This window comes from Pristiophorus japonicus, unplaced genomic scaffold (assembly GCF_044704955.1).
Source record: "Pristiophorus japonicus isolate sPriJap1 unplaced genomic scaffold, sPriJap1.hap1 HAP1_SCAFFOLD_350, whole genome shotgun sequence".
NCBI classification, from domain to species: domain Eukaryota; kingdom Metazoa; phylum Chordata; class Chondrichthyes; family Pristiophoridae; genus Pristiophorus; species Pristiophorus japonicus.
Window position 1 is genome coordinate 555,662 of NW_027253325.1, and position 22,858 is coordinate 578,519.

At 53.4% G+C, this 22,858-nt stretch overlaps 1 protein-coding gene across 1 annotated transcript in view; it reads left to right on the forward strand.

Moving 5' to 3' along the window:
• The first annotated feature begins 8,438 nt into the window (after positions 1–8,438).
• Positions 8,439–22,858, forward strand: part of LOC139250202 (serine protease hepsin-like) — a 41,978-nt gene continuing 27,558 nt past the window's right edge. The window contains exons 1-3 of the mRNA XM_070872696.1: positions 8,439–8,450; positions 18,174–18,288; positions 18,732–18,827. Of these exons, the coding sequence (XP_070728797.1) occupies positions 8,439–8,450; positions 18,174–18,288; positions 18,732–18,827 (223 nt within the window). The remainder of the gene's footprint in view (positions 8,451–18,173; positions 18,289–18,731; positions 18,828–22,858) is intronic.

Here is a 22,858-nt window from a genome sequence, read left to right on the forward strand (position 1 = left end):
AGGACCGAGATGAGGAGAAACTTCTTCACCCAGAGAATTGTGAACCTGTGGAATTCTCTACCACAGAGAGTTGTTGAGGCCAGTTCATTAGATATATTCAAGAGGGAGTTAGATGTGGCCCTTACAACTAAAGAGATCAAGGGGTATGGAGAGAAAGCAGGAAAGGGTTACTGAGGGAATGATCAGCCATGATCTTATTGAATGGTGGTGCAGGCTCGAAGGGCCGAATGGCCTGCTCCTGCTCCTATTTTCTATGTTTCTAATAGTTCAGTATCTTGAGCAGTAATTCCATACAATACGTTTGGATGCTGACAGCAGTTCCATACAATACACTAGCGTACATTTCATTTCAAGGTACAGTTTAGTACAATCCATAAATCACGTTACAAGTAGCACTGTGCAAATAAGGGTATTACATGGAGCAGAAAACAGGTTTACATTACATTCCAGGATACATTTCAATACCGATCACCAATCACGTTACATGTTGCACTGTGCAGATGAAAGCAGTACATGGAATGGATGAGAATACATTTACATTTCTTTACAAGTTACTAAACTGCAGAGATTTTCGTTATACATGGCACAACACAGGTGTTTTTCAGTACATGCTGCTCTATGTGTTCAAACAGTCATCAAGATTTACGGCCCGGCCCTGGACAACGTGGACCATTTCCCATACCTCGGGAGCCTCCTATCAACAAGGGCAGACACTGATGGCAAGATCCAACACCGCCTCCAGTGCGCCAGTGCAGCCTTCGGCCGCCTGAGGATAGAGTGTTTGAAGACCAGGCCCCTCAAATCCACCAGCGAGCTCATGGTCTACAGGGCTGTAGTGATACCCGCCCTTTTGTGTGGCTCAGAGACATGGACCATATACAGTAGACACCTCAAGTCGCTGGAGAAATACCACCAACGATGTCTCCGCAAGATCCTACAAATCCCCCGGGAGGACAGACGCACCAACGTTAGCGTCCTCGACCAGGACCAACATCCCCAGCATCGAAGCACTGACCACACTCGACCAGCTCCGCTGGGCAGGGCCACATTGTCCGCATGTCCCCCAGACACGAGACTCCCCAAAGCAAGCGCTCTACTCGGAACTCCTTCACGGGCAAACGGGCCAAAGGTGGGCAGAGGAAACGTTACAAGGGACCACCCTCAAAGCCTCCCTGATAAAGTGCAACATCCCCACCGACACCTGGGAGTCCCTGGCCCAAAGACCAGTCCACCCTAAGTGGAGGGAGTGCATCCGGGAGGGCGCTGAGCACCTCGAGTCTCGTCGCCAAGAGCGTGCAAAAAAACCAAGTGCAGGCAGCGGAAGGAGCGTGCAGCAAACCTATCCCACCCACCCCTTCCCTCAATGTCTATCTGTCCAAACTATGGAAGCAAGTCATCCTCTACTCCAAGGGCCTGCCTAAGAGACGCTGTCCCGCTCTCCCCATATCAATCTCAAACTAATCCCACTGCCCCACTCTCTCCTCATAGCCCTGTATCAATCTCAAACTAATCCCACTGCCCCACTCTCTCCCCATAGCCCTGTATCAATCTCAAATTAATCCCACTGCCCCGCTTTCTCCCCATAGCCCTGTATCAATCCCAAACTAATCCCACTGTCCCACTCTCTCCCCATAGCCCTGTATCAATCTCAAACTAATCCCACTGCCCCACTCTCTCCTCATAGCCCTGTATCAATCCCAAACTAATCCCACTGCCCCGCTCTCTCCCCATAGCCCTGTATCAATCCCATACTAATCCCACTGCCCCACTCTCTCCCCATAGCCCTGTATCAATCCCATACTAATCCCACTGCCCCACTCTCTCCCCATAGCCCTGTATCAATCTCCAAACTAATCCCACTGTCCCACTCTCTCCCCATAGCCCTGTATCAATCTCAAACTAATCCCACTGCCCCGCTCTCTCCCCATAGCCCTGTATCAATCTCAAACTAAACCCACTGCCCCACTCTCTCCCCATAGCCCTGTAACAATCCCCAGACTAATCCCACTGCCCCGCTCTCTCCCCATAGCCCTGTATCAATCCCAAACTAATCCCACTGCCCTGCTCTCTCCCCATAGCCCTGTATCAATCCCAAACTAATCCCACTGCCCCGCTCTCTCCCCATAGTCCTGTATCAATCTCAAACTAATCCCACTGCCCCGCTCTCTCCCCATAGCCCTGTATCAATCCCCAAACTAATCCCACTGCCCCGCTCTCTCCCCATAGTCCTGTATCAATCCCCAAACTAATCCCACTGCCCCGCTCTCTCCCCATAGTCCTGTATCAATCTCACACTAATCCCACTGCCCCGCTCTCTCCCCATAGCCCTGTATCAATCCCCAAACTAATCCCACTGCCCCCCTCTCTCTCCATAGTCCTGTATCAATCTCGCACTAATCCCACTGCCCCGCTCTCTCCCCATAGTCCTGTATCAATCTCGAACTAATCCCACTGCCCCGCTCTCTCCCCATAGCCCTGTATCAATCCCCAAACTAATCCCACTGCCCCGCTCTCTCCCCATAGTCCTGTATCAATCCCCGAACTAATCCCACTGCCCCGCTTTCTCCCCATAACCCTGTATCAATCCCCAAACTAATCCCACTGCCCCGCTCTCTCCCCATAGCCCTGTATCAATCCCCGAACTAATCCCACCTCCCCGCTCTCCCCATAGCCCTGTATCAATCCCCGAACTAATCCCACTGCCCCGCTCTCTCCCCATAGTCCTGTATCAATCCCGAACTAATCCCACTGTCCCGCTCTCTCCCCATAGCCCTGTATCAATCTCGAACTAATCCCACTGCCCCGCTCTCTCCCCATAGCCCTGTATCAATCCCCGAACTAATCCCACTGCCCCGCTCTCTCCCCATAGTCCTGTATCAATCCCCAAACTAATCCCACTGCCCCGCTCTCTCCCCATAGCCCTGTATTAATCCCCGAACTAATCCCACTGCCCCGCTTTCTCCCCATAGCCCTGTATCAATCCCCAAACTAATCCCACTGCCCCGCTCTCTCCCCATAGCCCTGTATCAATCCCCGAACTAATCCCACTGCCCCGCTCTCTCCCCATAGCCCTGTATCAATCCCCGAACTAATCCCACTGCCCTGCCCTGGTTTGTGCCTGAACCTCTCTCCACTGGCAAACAGCCAAGCAACATTGGTGTTGAGTATTAAATTCCAGCCCCCTCTGATCACGCTCTCTCGCAAGGCACTGGGTTTTACGATGTGACGCTTACTCACTTGGCAGTCATGGGGTTGAAAAAGAAACTTCGCCTCGGGAGCAGGAGCTAAGTGGCTTGCTAATGCGGGACTATGGTGCGTTGATTAACTGATGCATTGGCCTCAGTCATGAGACCTAGCATTGTATGAGTCACACACAGGTCAGAACACAGAGGCACCGTCTGTGAAGGTTGGACTAACCTTGCCCCCCTCACCGGCTAAATGAATGCAATTGTCTCCCAATTAATTCCGTGTTAGATTGCACTTTAAAAAAAGCAACTTTGCTTTAATACGGGGAATGACAAAGTGCACAGGAGGATCCCATTGGGCCCCTCGAGCCCGTGCTGTGCCGGCTCTGTGACAGAGCGACCCCAATCAGTCCCACTCCCCCCCCCTGCCCTTTCCCCACAGCCCCGGCACATTTCCCCTTCCAGTATTTACCCAATTCCCGGTTTGAAAGTCACTATTGAACCTGCTCCGACCGAGCTTTCAGGCAGCGCGTTCCCGATCACAACAACTCGCTGCGTAAAAACATTCTCCCCCATCTCCCCCTCTGGTTCCATCGCCGATTATCGTCAATCTGTGTCCCTCTGGTTACCCGCCCTCCTGCCCCCCGCCCCCCTCGGGGAACAGGTTCTCCTCATTTACTCCGTCACAACCCCTCGTGATTTTGAACACCTCGATCAAATCTCCCCTTAACCCTCTCTGCTCCCTGGAGAACAACCCCAGCTTCTCCAGTCTCTCCTCACACGCTACCCAATGGCAGTAAGGGGGCCAGATGTTCCAGAACTGTGTGCCTCAGTACCGGACCGAGGACAGGCCTTGAGCCGCTCAATGTTGGGACTGGCTGACAATACAAAGATGGGTGGGAAAGCAAGTTGTGAGGAGGACACAAAGAGGTATAGACAGGCTACGTGAGTGTGTACACATTTGGCAGTTAGAATATAATGTGGGAAAGTATGAGATTATCCACACTGGCAGAAAATAAAAGCAAATTATTAGTTAAATGGAGATTACAAAGTGCCGCAGTACAGCGGGACCTGGGGGTAATTGTGCATGAAACACAAAAGGATAGTATGCAGGTACAGCAAGTGATCAGGAAGGCAAATGGTGTCTTGGCCTTTATTGCAAAGGGGATGGAGTATAAAAGCAAAGAAGTCTTGCTACAGTTATACAGGGTATTGGTGAGGCCACACCTGGAGTACTGCGTGCAGTTTCTGGGTGTAATGGTACATCAGTCATTGAAGGTTGGCATGCAGGTACAGCAGGCGGTGAAGAAGGCAAATGGTATGTTGGCCTTCATAGCGAGAGGATTTGAGTACAGGAGCAGGGAGGTCTTACTGCAGTTGTACAGGGCCTTGGTGAGGCCTCACCTGGAATATTGTGTACAGTTTTGGTCTCCTAATCTGAGGAAGGACATTCTTGCTATTGAGGGAGTGCAGCGAAGGTTCACCAGACTGATTCCCGGGATGGCAGGACTGACATATGAGGAGAGACTGGATCGACTGGGCTTATATTCACTGGGATTTAGAAGAATGAGAGGGGATCTCATAGAAACATATAAAATTCTGACGGGACTGGACGGGTTAGATGCAGGAAGAATGTTCCCGATGTTGGGGAAGTCCAGAACCAGGGGTCACAGTCTAAGGATAAGAGGTAAGCCATTTAGGACCGAGATGAGGAGAAACATCTTCACTCAGAGAATTGTGAACCTGTGGAATTCTCTACCACAGAAAGTTGTTGAGGCCAGTTCGTTGGATATATTCAAAAGGGAGTTAGATGTGGCCCTTACGGCTAAAGGGATCAAGGGGTATGGAGAGAGAGCAGGAATGGGGTACTGAGGGAATGATCAGCCATGATCATATTGAATGGTGGTGCAGGCTCGAAGGGCCGAATGGCCTACTCCTGCACCTATTTCCGATGTATCTACAACAACTCGCTGCATAAGAACATTCTCCCCATCTCCTCCTCTGGTTCTATCGCCGATTATCGTCAATCTGCCACCCTCCTGTCCCCGGGGAACAGGTTCTCCTGAGTTACTCGGTCAGAACCCTCTCGTGATTTTGAACACCTCGATCAAATCTCCTCTCAACCTTCTCTGCTCCAAGGAGAACGACCCCAGCCTCTCCACTCTCCCCACGTCACTGAAGTCCCACATCCCCGGGACCGTTGTGGTCAATCTCCTCCGCACCCCCTCTCCAAGGGCCTTCACATCCTTCCTAAAGTGTGTCGCCCAGAATGGGCCACAATACTCCTGCTGGGGCCTAACCCCAGGGATTTATAAAGGATTGAAAGGCTGCATTGGAGGGAGTAGTGTGCGGCGGCCCGGCCCAGAAATCGACGCAGTCCCGGCCTGCAGGACCCATCAGCAGACCGGGGCCATTGGAGGGAGCAGCGTGCGGTGGTTTACCACGGCAGGGAACAGCGCGTGTTGCTGCAGGAGGGCGACGGCTACGAAGCCAGGCCGCTGATCGCAGTGCGGGCAGGCACAGCAGGAGGGGCGAAGGAGCGGCGAGAGATCGGGGGCGGAGGAGCAGCGAGAGATCGGGGCGGAGGAGCGGCGAGAGATCGGGGCGGAGGAGCGGCGAGAGATCGGGGGTGGAGGAGCGGCGAGAGATCGGGGACGGAGGAGCGGCGAGAGATCGGGGCGGAGGAGCGGCGAGAGATCGGGGCGGAGGAGCGGCGAGAGATCGGGGACGGAGGAGCGGCGAGAGATCGGGGCGGAGGAGCGGCGAGAGATCGGGGCGGAGGAGCGGTGACAGATTGTGGAGGGACGTGATCGGGGCCCAGGAGAGGCGAGGGCCCAGGGGCCCAGAGCCCAGCCCACACTGTGTGCGATATGTTGTGAGCACTAGGTCCGTGCAGCAGAGCAGGTCTCCAGCCGTCCTGGTTAACCCTTGCCCCTGGACCAAGACCTCGCTCTGTCAAGCCCCGTGTGGTGGCTGGTGTACAACGGTCACCCCATGTTAAAACAATCCACCCACAGGCACCTTCCACCCTTCAGGATGTAGTTCGGGATCTGGAATATTAGGTCCTTCATCTAAACACCTGGGAACTCATCCCTTTTTGGCGTGGAATCAAGTCTGCCTCGATACGAGGGACCGCCTATGATGATGATGAGAAATAACTTCCTTGTTTTTGTATTCAGTGACCCTATTTACAAAGGCTAGGATCCCAGACGCTTCCGTAATCGTCTTATCAAGTTACTACCCCAAGTTGTTGGCTCTGTTAATAACCCTGAGCAATATTTAATAGCTACACACTCATTATACGAGGCTGGGGTCAGACCAAGGAAGAGAGAGGACTTACTTTAATATGGGATCTTATCTCTGGGTCACAAGGTTGAGAGTTCGAACACTCACTCCGGAGACTTAAGCCTGATAATCCAGGCTGACACTCCCAGTGCCAGTACTGAGGGAGTCTCCAGTGGTGGAGAGTTCTGGGACCCAGAGGTCAGAGTGTGTAGCGCTCCCTCAGTACCACCGCTCCGACAGTGCGGCACTCCCTCAGTACCACCGCTCCGACAGTGCGGCACTCCCTCAGTACCACCGCTCCGACAGTGCGGCACTCCCTCAGTACAGCCCCTCCGACAGTGCGGCGCTCCCTCAGTACTGCCCCTCCGACAGTGCGGGGCTCCCTCAGTACTGCCCCTCCGACAGTACGGCGCTCCATCAGTACTGCCCCTCCGACAGTGCGGCACTCCCTCAGTACTTCCCCTCTGACAGTGCGGCGCTCCCTCAGTACTGTCCCTCCGACAGTACGGCACTCCCTCAGTACTGCCCCTCCAACAGTGCGGCGCTCCCTCAGTACCACCGCTCCGACAGTGCGGTGCTCCCTCAGTACTGCCCCTCCGACAGTGCGGCACTCCCTCAGTACTGCCTCTCCGACAGTGCGGCGCTCCCTCAGTACTGCCCCTCCGACAGTGCGGCGCTCCCTCAGTACTGCCCCTCCGACAGTGCGGTGCTCCCTCAGTACTGCCCCTCCGACAGTGCGGGGCTCCCTCAGTACTGCCCCTCCGACAGTGCGGCGCTCCCTCAGTACTGCCCCTCCGACAGTGCGGCGCTCCCTCAGTACCGCCCCTCCGACAGTGCGGCACTCCCTCAGTACCGCCCCTCCGACAGTGCGGCACTCCCTCAGTACTGCCCCTCCGACAGTGCGGAGCTCCCTCAGTACTGCCCCTCCGACAGTGCGGGGCTCCCTCAGTACTGACCCTCCGACAGTGCGGCACTCCCTCAGTACTGCCCCTCCGACAGTGCGGGGCTCCCTCAGTACTGCCCCTCCGACAGTACGGCGCTCCATCAGTACTGCCCCTCCGACAGTGCGGCACTCCCTCAGTACTTCCCCTCCGACAGTACGGCGCTCCATCAGTACTGCCCCTCCGACAGTGCGGCACTCCCTCAGTACTTCCCCTCTGACAGTGCTGCGCTCCCTCAGTACTGTCCCTCCGACAGTACGGCACTCCCTCAGTACTGCCCCTCCAACAGTGCGGCGCTCCCTCAGTACCACCGCTCCGACAGTGCGGTGCTCCCTCAGTACTGCCCCTCCGACAGTGCGGCACTCCCTCAGTACTGCCTCTCCGACAGTGCGGCGCTCCCTCAGTACTGCCCCTCCGACAGTGCGGCGCTCCCTCAGTACTGCCCCTCCGACAGTGCGGCGCTCCCTCAGTACTGCCCCTCCGACAGTGCGGTGCTCCCTCAGTACTGCCCCTCCGACAGTGCGGGGCTCCCTCAGTACTGCCCCTCCGACAGTGCGGCGCTCCCTCAGTACTGCCCCTCCGACAGTGCGGCGCTCCCTCAGTACCGCCCCTCCGACAGTGCGGCACTCCCTCAGTACCGCCCCTCCGACAGTGCGGCACTCCCTCAGTACTGCCCCTCCGACAGTGCGGCGCTCCCTCAGTACTGCCCCTCCGACAGTGCGGAGCTCCCTCAGTACTGCCCCTCCGACAGTGCGGGGCTCCCTCAGTACTGACCCTCCGACAGTGCGGCACTCCCTCAGTACTGCCCCTCCAGAGTGCTGGTACAGCATGGGAGGCCTGCTTATATACAGTGCTCCCAAGGGATGCTGGGATCCCCTGGGACCCCAACAGATGCGCCCTCTGGTGGCAGTAAAATGCTGGTTACATCGTGTTGCATACATAACATCACTCCCCCCCCAAAGTCAATAGCACACTTATTTACAGGGTGAGATGATCTGGGGCTTTCCGCTCCCTAGTCTCGGTACAAATGCAGGTGCGGGTAAGTTGGTTGGGCCTTGCTGGGCTGCTGGAGATGATGAGTTCAGCTTCGTGGTCAACCGTGATGTCGGTTGTCACTTGTGTGTGTGTCCGAGGGTCGAAGTTGGTGGTGTCCTCTTTGGGCCGCTCGTGGCTGTCTGTGAATCGCAGTTTGCTTTGGTCCAAATGCTTTCTGCAAGTTAGTCCATTGGCCAATTTGACCTGAAACACCCTACTCCCTTCTTTGGCTGTGACCGTGCCAGCGAGCCATTGGGGACCATGTCCATAGTTGACTACAAATACAGGGCCATTGACTTCAATATCGCGTGACAAATTTGCGCGATCATGGTACCTCGACGTGATCATGGAGATCAGGGTGGACGAGAGAGAGCCTTGTCTTGAGCGCCCTTTTCATGAGCAGCTCGGCTAGGGGGGAACCCCGGTGAGTGAGTGGGGTCTGGTGCGGTAACTGAACAGGACTCGGGACAGCCGGGTCTGCAGGGAGCCTTCCCACACGCGTTTCAAGCTTTGCTTGATGGTTTGGACTGCCCGTTCTGCCTGGCCGTTAGATGCGGGCTTGAACGGGGCAGGTGTGACGTGCTTGATCCCGTTGCGGGTCATGAATTACTTGAATTGGGCGCTGGTGATGCACGGCCCATTGTCGCTGAGAAGGACATCAGGCAGGCCGTGCGTGGCAAACATGGCTCGTAGGCTTTCGATGGTGGCAGTGGACGTGCTTACAGACATTATTACACACTCAATCCATTTCGAATAAGCATCCACACCAACCAAGAACATTTTGCAGAGAAACGGGGCAGCGAAGTCAACGTGGACCTCGACCACGGTTTGGAGGGCCGTGACTACAAACTTAGCGCTGCCTCTCTGGGTGCATTGCTCAGTTGAGAGCAAGTGTTGCATTGGCGCACGCAAGACTCCAAACCTGAGTCAATGCCGGGCCACCACACATGGGATCTGACTATAGCTTTCATCATTACTCTGCCTGGGTGGGTACTGTGTAGGTCACGTATGAACGTTTCCCTGCCTTCCTTGGGCAAACCACGCGATTACCCCACAAAAGACAGTCCGCCTGTATGGACATTTCGTCTTTGCGCTGCTGGAACGGTTTGATCTCTTCCTGCATCTCCGCTGGGACGCTGGACCAGCTCCCATGGAGGACGCAGTTTTTTTTTACAAGGGACAGTAAAGGATCCTGGCTGGTCCAGGTCCTGATCTGGCGGGCCGTGACGGGTGACTTTTCGCTTTCGAATGCATCCATCACCGAGAGCAAGTCTGCAGACTGTGCCATTTCCACCCCGGTGGTGGGGCAATGGTCGCCGACAGAGAGCATCAGCGCAGCTCTCTGTGCCCGGTCTGTGGCGAATTACGTAGTTATAGACAGACAGCGTGAGCGCCCATCTTTGGATACAAGCAGAGGCGTTGGTATTGATACATTTGCTCTCTGAGAATAGCGATATGAGCGGCTTATGGTCAGTTTCTAACTCGAGCTTAAGCCCAAACAGATACTGGTGCATTTCTTTCACCCTGTAAACGCATGCCAGAGCTTCTTTTTCAATCATGCTGGAGGCCCTTTCGGCCTTGGACAAACTCCTGGACGCATAAGCGACCGGTTGCAATGTTCCTGATTAGTTTGCTTGTTGTAACACACACCCGACCCCGTGCGAAGATGCATCGCAGGCTAGCACTAAACGGTTACATGGGTCATACAGGACAAGCAGTTTGTTGGAACATCACAGATTTCTGGCTTTCTCAAAAGCAGTCTCTTGTGATTTCCCCATACCCAATCATCTCCCTTGCGTAGCAACACATGTAGAGGTTCTAGCAAGGTGCTTAACCCGGGTATGAAATTACCAAAATAATTGAGGAGTCCCAGGAACGACCGCAGCTCCATCATGTTCCGTGTTCTCGGCCCGTTCTTGATGGCCTCCATCTTGGCGTCGTTGGGTCTGATGCCGTCTGCCGCGATTCTTCTCCCCAAGAACTCGACCTCCTCTGCCAGGAAAACACACTTCGAGCGTTTCAACCTGAGCCCCACGCGATCGAGCCGACTTAGAACCTCTTCCAGGTTCTGCAAGTGTTCGAAGGTGTCCCGACCCGTGATCAATATTTCGTCCTGGAAAACCACGGTGCGCGGAACCGACTTGAGCAGACTCTCCGTGTTCCTTTGAAAAATAGCCGCGGCCAATCGAATCCCAAACGGGCATCTGTTGTAGATGAACAGACCTTTGTGCGTGTTGATGGAAGTGAGGGCCTTTCGAAGATTCCACCAGCTCCTGCGTCATGTAGGCCGAGGTCAGGTCTAACTTGGTGAATGTCTTCCCTCCTGCCAGCGTCGCAAATAGGTCGTCTGCCTTAGGTAGCGGGTACTGGTCCTGCAGCGAAAAACGGTTAATCGTTACTTTATAGTCCCCGCAAATTCTGACCGTGCCACCGCCCTTGAGAACCGGAACAATCGGACTGGCCCACTCGTTGAACTCCACCGGCGCGATGATGTCCTCTCGCTGCAGCAAGTCCAGCTCGATCTCCACTTTCCCTCGCATCATGTACGGCACCGCACGGGCCTTGTGGTGGATGGGCCGCGTACCGGGAACCAAGAGGATCTGCACCTTCGCCCCAGAGAAATTTCCGATGCCCTGTCTCAAACCTGGGCACATGAGGCATCGTCGACGGACGAAAGCGCTCGGGTGTCGTCCCCGTTCCAGCGGATTTTTCCCAGTCAGCAATGTGGGGCCATCTCTTGGCACAATCCATAGCGGGAGTTCGTGCACCGCTCCATCATAGGAGACTTTTACTGCTGCGCTGCCAATTACAGGGATCAGCTCTTTAGTGTAAGCTCTCAGCTTGGTATGAATAGGGCTCAGCTTGGGCCTGTGTGCCTTTTTGCACCACAGCCTCTCGAAGGCCTTTTTGCTCGTGATAGACTGACTCGCACCCGTGACCAGTTCCATGGACACTGGAATTCCGTTCAGTTCAACTTTTAACATAATCGGTTCATAGAAACATAGAAAATAGGTGCAGGAGTAGGCCATTCGGCCCTTCGAGCCTGCACCGCCATTCAATGAGTTCATGGCTGAACATGCAACTTCAGTACCCCATTCCTGCTTTCTCTACATACACCTTGATCCCCCTAGTAGTAAGGACTTCATCTAACTCCTTTTTGAATATATTTAGTGAATTGGCCTCAACAACTTTCTGTGGTAGAGAATTCCACAGGTTCACCACTCTCTGGGTGAAGAAGTTTCTCCTCATCTCGGTCCTAAATGGCTTACCCCTTATCCTTAGACTGTGACCCCTGGTTCTGGACTTCCCCAACATTGGGAACATTCTTCCTGCATCTAACCTGTCTAAACCCATCAGAATTTTAAACGTTTCTATGAGGTCCCCTCTCATTCTTCTGAACTCCAGTGAATACAAGCCCAGTTGATCCAGTCTTTCTTGATAGGTCAGTCCCGCCATCCCGGGAATCAGTCTGGTGAACCTTCGCTGCACTCCCTCAATATCAAGAATGTCCTTCCTCAGGTTAGGAGACCAAAACTGTACACAATACTCCAGGTGTGGCCTCACCAAGGCCCTGTACAACTGTAGCAACACCTCCCTGCCCCTGTACTCAAATCCCCTCGCTATGAAGGCCAACATACCATTTGCCTTCTTCACCGCCTGCTGTACCTGCATGCCAACCTTCAATGACTGATGTACCATGACACCCAGGTCTCGTTGCACCTCCCCTTTTCCTAATCTGTCACCATTCAGATAATAGTCTGTCTCTGTTTTTACCACCAAAGTGGATAACCTCACATTTATCCACATTATACTTCATCTGCCATGCATTTGCCCACTCACCTAACCTATCCAAGTCACTCTGCAGCCTAATAGCATCCTCCTCGCAGCTCACACTGCCACCCAACTTAGTGTCATCCGCAAATTTGGAGATACTGCATTTAATCCCCTCGTCTAAATCATTAATGTACAGGTTCGAGTCTCTAGTTCAGTTTGATCGGCCATGGATCGGTCCTCCTCTGCAACGTGGTGGTTTGCAGGGTTTGCAGCTCGTCTGCACACTCGCTGGAGGTGTCCCATTGTTCCATAGCCTTTGCACACATAGTGTTTGAAGCGGCATTGATGGGCTCGATGATCACCTCCGCAGCGCCAACAAGGTGTTAACTGCCTCGCATTCACACTTGATGGCGGACTCTGGGTCATCTGAGATCATGCAGCTGCAGGCGTGTACGTTCTGCCATATGCATTCCTGCCTGAAAACGACGTTAGTTTGTGTACAGTACTGGCCGAAGCATCTATGCTGCAAAATTTGTTTGGTGTTATCGCTGGTGGACATACATGCCTGGGCTATCGTTATGGCTTTGCTCAGGTTCGGTGTTTCAACGGTCAATAGTTTGCGAAGGATAACCTCATGGCCAATGCCAAGCACAAAAAAGTCTCTTAGTATCTGCTCCAGGAATCCATCGAATTCGCAATGTCCTGCAAGGCGCCTTAGTTCGGCGACATAGCTCGCCACTTCCTGGCCTTCGGACCGTTGACATGTGTAAAATCGATACCTTGCCATCAGAACGCTCTCCTTTGGATTTAGGTGCTCCCGGACCAGTGTACACAGTTCTTCGTACGATTTGGTTGTTGGTTTTACTGGAGCAAGAGGCCATTGGTTGTTGCCCCGCAGACGGTGAGGAGGATCGCCCTTCATTAGAGGCAGCATTCCCATTCCCTTCCAGCTCGTTGGTCACAAAGTATTGGTCGAGTCTCTCCTTCTGAGAATTTCTCCAAGATACCAACAGTTCTCTGCATTTTCGCGTGATGGTTCGTTATCGATTATTCGTCGCCAGTTGTTATGCCTTAAATAAAGCAATGTGACTGAGTACTGTAGACTTGAGTAAGTGTGACCTCAGTCTCTTTATTCTGACTCCAGAGTGCCTGCACAGCATGGGAGACCTGCTTATATGCCGTGCTCCCAAGGGATGCTGGGATCCCTTGGGACTCCCAACAGATGCGCCCTCTTGTGGCAGTAGAATGCTGGTTACAAGGTGTTGCGTACATAACATCGCTCCCTCAGTACTGCCCCTCCGAGAGTGCGGTGCTCCCTCGGTACTGCCTCTCTGGCAGTGCGGCGCTCCCTCAGTACCGTCCCTCCGACAGTGCAGTGCGGCGCTCCCTCAGCACTGCCCCTCCGACAGTGCAGCACTCCCTCAGCACTGCACTGGGAGTGTCAGCCGAGAGTTTTGTGCTCGTGTCCCTGGAGTGGGACTTGAACCCACGACCTTGTTGCTCAGAGGTGAGAGTGCTGCCCACTCAGCCACGGCTGACACTATCCAAGGATTGTGAGGGAGGTACTGAGGATGCAAAAGACGGGACTGAGGTGGGGTTTTCTTTCAGCCCTTGTGTTGGGTTTTGATTGAAGCTTCAAGCTGCCGGATTCCTGTACCAGTGGGAACAGGCAGAAACATTCCTGCTACATGGGTGACGCAGGAATCGGTTCTGTTAATCTTTCACTGTGACTTCCAGTTGTATGCCAAACAGCAAAGAGCAGTCAGATATTATGTGGAGGTTTATCAATCTTTACCCAATGCTCAGAATGTCGCTCAGTCCATTTGGAAAACGAGCGGGGGGAGTTGGAGGAGCTTCACTGGTGACCTGGGACCGATATTTATCCCACGATCCACATCACTGAAAAAACAGATGATCTGCTCATAAGCACATCAGAAATAGGAGCAGGAGTGGGCCATTCGGCCCCTCGAGCCTGCTCCGCCATTTAATACCATCGTGGCTGATCCGATCATGGACTCAGCTCCACTTCCCCGCCCGCTCCCCATAACCCTTCACTCCCTTATCGCCCAAAAATCTGTCTATCTCCCGCCTTAAATATATTCAATGTCCCGGCCTCCACAGCTCTCTGGGGCAGAGAATGCCACAGATTTACAACCCTCTGAGAGAAGAAATTCATAGAAACATAGACAATAGGTGCAGGAGCAGGCCATTTGGCCCTTAGAGCCTGCACCACCATTCAATATGATCACGGCTGATCATTCCCTCAGTACCCCATTCCTGCTTTCTCTCCATACTCCTTGATCCCTTTAGCCGTAAGGGCCACATCTAACTCCCTTTTGAATATATCCAACGAACTGGCCCCAACAACTCTCTGCGGTAGAGAATTCCACAGGTTCACAACTCTCTGAGTGAAGAAGTTTCTCCTCATCTCGGTCCTAAATGGCTTACCCCTTATCCTTATTCTGTGACCCCTGGTTCTGGACTTCTCCAACATTGGGAACATTCTTCCTGCATCTAACCTGTCCAATCGCGTCAGAATTTTATATGTTTCTATGAGATCCCCTCTCATCCTTCTAAATTCCAGTGAATACAAGCCCAGTCGATCCAGTCTTTCTTCATATGTCAGTCCTGCCATCCCGGGAATCTGTCTGGTGAACCTTCGCTGCACTCCCTCAATAGCAAGAATGTCCTTCCTCAGATCTGGAGACCAAAACTGAACACAATATTCCAGGTGTGGCCTCACCAAGGCCCTGTACAACTGCAGTAAGACCTCCCTGCTCCTATACTCAAATCCCCTCGCTATGAAGGCTAACATACCATTTGCCTTCTTCACCGCCTGCTGTACCTGCATGCCAACTTTCTTCTCATCTCTGTTTTAAATGGGCGGCCCCTAATTCTGAGACTATGCCCCCTAGTTCTAGATTCCCCCACGAGGGGGAAACATCCTCTCTGCATCCACCCTGTCCAGCCCCCTCAGAATCTTATACGTTTCAATAAGATCACCTCTCATTCTTCTAAACTCCAATGACTAGAGGCCCAACCTGCTCAACCTTTCCTCATAAGACAACCCCCTCATCTCTGGAATCAACCGAGTGAACCTTCTCTGAACTGCCTCCAAAGCAAGTATATCCTTTCGTAAATACAGAGACCAAAACTGCACGCAGTACTCCAGGTGTGGCCTCACCAATACCCTGTATAACTGTAGCAAGACTTCCCTGCTTTTATACTCCATCCCCTTTGCAATAAAGGCCAAGATACCATTGGCCTTCCTGATCACTTGCTGTACCTGAATACTTATTATCTTTACCTGGAAGAGTGGTGGATGCAGAAACCCTCACCACTTTTAAGAGATGGTTGGATGAGCACTTAAAGTGCAGTAACCTGCAGGGTTACGGACCTCGAGCTGGTAATTGGGATTAGACTGGATGACCTTGTGTTGGATGGAGCAGATATAACGGTAAGTACTGCAGGGCATCGAATACGGCCAGGGTGATCTCCTGGACTAGTGTCGATCGCCTGGATGGGTCGGAGAGGAATTTTCCCAGATTTTTTCTCTCCCTAAATGGGCCTGGGTTTTTATCGGGTTTTTCCCTCTCCCAGGAGATCACATGGCTCCAGTTGGGGTGGAGTGTAGAATGTTTCGGTGTAAGGGGTGTCGCAGTTGTGTGGGGCGGACTGGTTGGGCCGGGTGCTCTTTGCCTTTCCGTCATTGTTCATGGGTTTGTATGTAACCTTCAGGGCTACTGACCGAGGGCCGTGTGTCTCTGTGTCGGCCGGGGCGGACATGATGGGCCGAGATGGCCTCCTTCTGTGCTGTAACTTTCTCTGTTTCTATGTTATTATCTTATTGCTATTTGTGGGAGTTTGCTGTGTGCAGATTGCCTGCTGCATGTCCCTTGTTCATCATCATCGGCAGTCCCTCGGAATCGAGGAAGACTTGCTCCCACTCTGAACACGAGTCCTTAGGTGGCTGAACAGTCCAATACAGGAACCACAGTCCCTGTCACAGGTGGGACAGATAGTGGTTGAGGGAAGGGGTACGTGGGTGATTACAGCAGTGACCATACTCCACGATGGGTTGTTGTTTAAGGTTCGGAAATGCCCTGTGCTTGCGATCTATTAGCTCTTGGATCTCCTGATCATTCTCATCAAACCAATCCTGGTGTTTCCTGGTTGACTGACCGAGCGTCTCTTTGCAGGCACTGGATATGGAGCCCTGGAGGGCAGACCAAGCACATACAGAGACTGAACTCCAGGACATAGTCGACATATTCACTGAGGCGTACGAAAGTATGGGCCTTATGCTAAACATCCATAAGACAAAGGTCCTCCTCACCGCACAGCACTGCCCCCCAGTCATCAAGATCCACGGCGCGGCCCTGGACAACGTGGACCATTTCCCATACCTCGGGAGCCTCCTATCAACAAGGGCAGGCATCGACGGAGATTCAACACCGCCTCCAGTGCGCCAGTGCAGCCTTCGGCCGCCTGAGGATAAGAGTGTTTGAAGACCAGGCCCTCAAATCCACCACCGAGCTCATGGTCGACAGGGCTATAGTAATACCCGCCCTCCTGTATGGCTCAGAGACATGGACCATGTACAGTAGGTACCTCACCCCCAGCTCATGGTCTACAGGGCTGTAGTGATACCCACCCTCCTGTATGGCTCAGAGACACGGACCATGTACAGTAGGTACCTCACCCCCAGCTCATGGTCTACAGGGCTGTAGTGATACCCACCCTCCTGTATGGCTCAGAGACATGGACCATGTACAGTAGGTACCTCACCCCCAGCTCATGGTCTACAGGGCTGTAGTGATACCCGCCCTCCTGTATGGCTCAGAGACATGGACCATGTACAGTGGACACCTGAGAAATACCACCAACGATGTCTCCGCAAGATCCTGCCAATCCCCCGGGAGGACAGACGCACCAACGTTAGCGTCCTCGACCAGGCCAACATCCCCAGCATCGAAGCACTGACCACACTCGACCAGCTCCGCTGGGCAGGGCAACATTGTCCGCATTGTCCCCCAGACACGAGACTCCCCAAAGCGAGCGCTCTACTCGGAACTCCTTCACGGGCAAACGGGCCAAAGGTGGGCAGAGGAAACGTTACAAGGGACCACCCTCAAAGCCTCCCTGGTAAAGTGCAACATCCCCACCCACACCTGGGAGTCCCTGGGCCCAAAGACCAGTCCGCCTTAAGTGGAGGGAGTGCATCCGGGAGGGCGCTGAGCACCTCGAGTCTCGTCGCCGAGAGCGTGCAGAAACCAAGCGCAGGCAGCGGAAGGAGCGTGCGGCAAACCTGTCCCACCCTCCCCTTCCCTCAACGTCTGTCTGACCCACCCTCCCCTTCCCTCAACGTCTATCTGTCCCACCCTCCCCTTCCCTCAACGTCTATCTGTCCCACCCTCCCCTTCCCTCAACGTCTATCTGTCCCACCCTCCCCTTCCCTCAACGTCTATCTGTCCCACCCTCCCCTTCCCTCAACGTCTATCTGTCCCACCCTCCCCTTCCCTCAACGTCTATCTGTCCCACCCTCCCCCTTCCCTCAACGTCTATCTGTCCCACCCTCCCCTTCCCTCAACGTCTATCTGTCCCACCCTCCCCTTCCCTCAATGTCTATCTGTCCCACCCTCCCCTTCCCTCAACGTCTATCTGTCCCACCCTCCCCTTCCCTCAACGTCTATCTGTCCCACCTGTGACAGGGGCTGTGGTTCTCGTATTGGACTGTTCAGTCACCTCAGGACTCGTGTTAAGAGTGGAGGCAAGTCTTCCTCGATTCCGAGGGACTGCCTATGATGACCACACTCTAAAAGTACTTCATTGGCTGTAAAGCGCTCTGGTGGTCGTAAAAGGTATTATATAAATGCAGGAATATCTTTAGCAATAACTTCCTTGTTTACTCCATTGAAATCTCTAACTTTGAGCCCCTCTTGTTTGGACCAAGGCTGCTCAGGTGAAAAAATCTCCCTGCCCCTTTAAGCCGAGCCCTGGTCGCTTTAAGGCAGAAGAGGTGATTGAACGAGGGTTGGTGTATCGGTCCCAAATTGCTGGAGCGGCAGGTAGGGGAGGAGGGTTGAGTTTGGGGTTGTTTTTTTGTGTGTGTGAAACTGTTGAGTTTCAGTGGAGACCGACCGTGAGTCAATTTCAGCTGGAGAGCCAAGTGGGCGAAACTTTTTCCCCTCCCTCGAGACAGAGAGAAAAGTTTTGAAAAAGTTTGTGAAAAGTTTTGGACAACTTTTCCTGACCTGGATTGCGGCGCGGTTGGAGCTGGACTCTCGGTCCCTGGGGCAAAATCAACTTTGGCGAGTCCTGCACCGCGCAGGAGGGAGGTGAGTGACTGAATTATCCTTTTGTTTTTTTTTTCAAGTTTTCAAACTAAAGTTTTCGAAAGGGGAGGAGGGTTTGAGCGTTTTTTTTTTAAAAAAAAACGTTTTTCCTGGAGGGAAAGTTTTTTTTTTCCTTCTCCCAACAAAAGCAACTTCTATTTAATCTTTTGTAACAGGTCTTCCCGTTCACATTGGGAGACCCGATTTTGGAATATACTGCATCTCACCATTGGCATCGCTGGAGAACATTGAGGTCATGATCGAGCCGGAAGGTAGGTGGAGGAGGGAGGGAGGGAGAGGAGGGGGATTTGAGGCATGGACTGTTTGGTGAGACCACACCTTTTTGGATACAAATACTTTGCACCATTTTGGTCTCCTTATCTGAGAAAGGACATAGATGACGTCTTTAGGGGAATCAAGGGTTATGGTGAGAAAGCAGGAATGGGGTACTGAAGTTGCATGTTCAGCCATGAACTCATTGAATGGCGGTGCAGGCTAGAAGGGCCGAATGGCCTACTCCTGCACCTATTTTCTATGTTTCTATGTTTCTATCATCATCGGCAGTCCCTCGGAATCGAGGAAGACTCGCCTCCACTCTTAACCTGAGTCCTGAGGTGGCTGAACAGTCCAATACGGGAACCACAGTCCCTGTCACAGGTGGGACAGACAGACGTTGAGGGAAGGGGAGGGTGGGACTGGTTTGCCGCACGCTCCTTCCGCTGCCTGCGCTTGGTTTCTGCACGCTCTCGGCGACGAGACTCGAGGTGCTCAGCGCCCCTCCCGGATGCACTCCCTCCACTTAGGGCGGACTGGTCTTTGGGCCCGGGGACTCCCAGGTGTGGGTGGGGATGTTGCACTTTATCAGGGAGGCTTTGAGGGTGGTCCCTTGTAACGTTTCCTGGGGCACAGCCTCAAAATACGGAGGAGCCAATTTAAAACCGAGTTGAGAAGGAATTTCTTCTCCCAGAGGGTTGTGAATCTGTGGAATTCTCTGCCCAGGGAAGCAGTTGAGGCTAGCTCATTGAATGTATTCAAGTCACAGATAGATAGATGTTTAAGCAATAAGGGAATTAAGGGTTACGGGGAGCGGGCGGGTAAGTGGAGCTGAGTCCATGGCCAGATCAGCCATGATCTTGTTGAATAGCGGAGCAGGCTCGAGGGGCTAGATGGCCTACTCCTGTTCCTAATTATTATGTTCTTCTGTTCCTCTGCCCACCTTTGGCTCGTTTGCCCGTGAAGGAGTTCCAAGTAGAGCGCTTACTTTGGGAGTCTCTTGTCTGGGGGACATGCGGACAAGGTGGCCCTGCCCAGCAGAGCTGGTCGTGTGTGGTCAGTGCTTCGATGCTGGGGATGTTGGCCTGGTCAAGTGTGGTTTGGAAGGTTTGCAGCGAAGGTTCACTGGACTGATTCCTATCTGGGGTGAGAAGGTTGACCTAATGAGAAGAGGTTGAGGAGAATGGGCCTATCCTTTCTTTTTGGAGTTCAGAAACACCACAGGGGATCTATTTGAAACATGTACCATTCTTACAGGGCTTGACAGGGTAGATGCAGGGAGTGTGTTTACCCCCCGGGCTGGGGAGTCTAGAACCAGGGGTCACACAGTCTCAGGATAAGGGGTCGGCCATTTAGGACTGAGATGAGGAGGAATTTCTTCACTCAGAGGGTGGTGAATCTTTGGAATTCTCTGCCCCCGAGGGCTGTGGAGACTCAGTCGTTGAGTATATTCAAGGCTGAGATCGAGAGATTTTTGGGATATTGAGGGAATCGAGGGATCGGGCGGGAAAGGGGAGTTGAGGTGGAAGATCAGCCGGGATCTGATTGAATGGCGGAGCAGGCTCGAGGGGCCGAATGGCCTATTGCTGTGTCCCAAGGTACTTCACAGGAGCGATTATCGGACAGAATTTGACCCCGAGCCACATCAGGAGATATTGGGGACAGGCGACCAAAAGATTGGTCAAAAGAGGTTGGTTTTAAGGGGCGTCTTAAAGGAGGAGAGAGAGAGAGAGGCGGAGGGGTTTAGGGAGGGAGTTCCAGAGCTTGGGGCCCAGGCAGCTGAAGGCACGGCCACCGATGATGGAGCAATGGAAATCAGGGGATGGGCAAGAGACCAGAATTGGAGGAGTGCAGAGATCTGGGAGGGTTATAGGGGCTGGAGGAGGTTACAGAGATAGGGAGGGGTTTAGCGGCTGGAGGGGGTTACAGAAATAGGGAGGGGTGTAGGGGCTGGAGGCGGTTACAGAGATGGGGAGGGGTGTAGGGGCTGGAGGGGGTTACAGAGATAGGGAGGGGTGTAGGGGCTGGAGGAGGTTACAGAGATAGGGAGGGTTATAGGGGCTGGAGGGGGTTACAGAGATAGGGAGGGGTATAGGGGCTGGAGGAGGTTACAGAGATAGGGAGGGGTTTAGCGGCTGGAGGGGGTTACAGAAATAGGGAGGGGTGTAGGGGCTGGAGGCGGTTACAGAGATAGGGAGGGGTGTAGGGGCTGGAGGGGGTTACCGAGATAGGGAGGGATGTAAGATCTGGAGGAGGTTACAGAGATAGGGAGGGGTGTAGGGGCTGGAGGCAGTTACAGAGATAGGGAGGGGTGTAGGGGCTGGAGGCAGTTACAGAGATAGGGAGGGGTGTAGGGGCTGGAGGAGGTTACAGAGATAGGGAGAGGTGTAGGGGCTGGAGGCGGTTACAGAAATAGGGAGGGGTGTAGGGGCTGGAGGTGGTTACAGAGATAGGGAGGGGTGTAGGGGCTGGAGGAGGTTAGAGAGATAGGGAGGGGTGTAGGGCTGGAGGTGGTTACAGAGATAGGGAGGGGTGTAGGGGCTGGAGGGGGTTATAGAGATAGGGAGAGGTGTTGGGGCTGGAGGGGGTGAGAGGGAGGGGTGTAGGGGCTGGAGGTGGTTACAGAGATAGGGATGGGTGTAGGGGCTGGAGGGGGTTACAGAGATAGGGAGGGGTGTAGGGGCTGGAGGGTGTTACAGAGATAGGGAGGGATTTGAACACGAGGATGAGAATTTTAAAATCGAGGCGTTGCTGGACCTGTTGTAGGTCGGTTTCCCTGGGATTCATTTCCCGTACAGATGAGGATTTGCTCAGCCAAGCTCTGGGGGCAGAAGTCCTCATTTTTAATTGGACACGGTTGAGAGACCGAGTTGAGTGACTGTAGTCCTGATTCCAGGCTGCTAGTTGGTTGTAAATGTCTGATCCGCTGATGACATTGCAGAAAGTAACCGAGAATTTCAGAAAGTAACAGCCCAGACACAGGCCACTGGATCCCACCGCTCCGTGCCGGGGTTCATGCTCCACACCAGGGAGGGGTGTAGGGGCTGGAGGAGGTTACAGAGATAGGGAGGGGTGTAGGGGCTGGAGGGGTTACAGAGATAGGGAGGGGTGTAGGGGCTGGAAGGGTTACAGAGATAGGGAGGGGTGTAGGGGCTGGAGGGGTTACAGAGATAGGGAGGGGTGTAGGGGCTGGAGGGGTTACAGAGATAGGGAGGGGTGTAGGGTCCACTCCATCTCACCCCATCACCATATCCTTCTATTCCTTTCTACCTCGTGTTTATCCAGCTTCCCCTTAAATGCATCTACAATACATAACAACATCAGAAACAGGAGCAGGAGTGGGCCATTCGGCCCCTCGAGCCTGCTCCACCATTTAATACCATCATGGTTGATCTGATCATGGACTCGGCTCCACTTCCCTGCCCGCCCCCTTATCCCCTTATCGGTTAAGAAACTGTCTATCTCTGTCTTAAATATATTCAATGTCCCGGCTTCCACAGCTCTCTGAGGCAGAGAATTCCACAGATTTACAACCCTCTGAGAGAAGAAATTCCTCCTCATCTCAGTTTTAAATGGGTGGCCCCTTATTCTAAGACCATGCCCCCTAGTTCTAGTCTCCCCCATCAGTGGGAACATCCTCTCTGCATCCACCTTGTCGAGCCCCCTCATAATCTTATATGTTTCGATAAGATCACCTCTCATTCTTCTGAATTCCAATGAGTAGAGGCCCAACCTCCTCAACCTTTCCTCATAAGTCAACCCCCTCATCCCCGGAATCAACCGAGTGAACCTTCTCTGAACTGCCTCCAAAGCAAGTATATCCTTTCTCTGCTATTCGCCTCGACCCCTCCCTGTGGGAGCGAGTCCCACATTCTCACCCCTCTCTGGGTAAAGAAGTTTCTCCTGAATTCCCCATTGGATTTATTCGTGACTGTCGTATATTGATGGCCCCTAGTTCTGCTCTCCCCCACAAGCGCAACAAATTACAAGCGGACATTAATAAACTTGCACAATGGGCATATAATTGGCA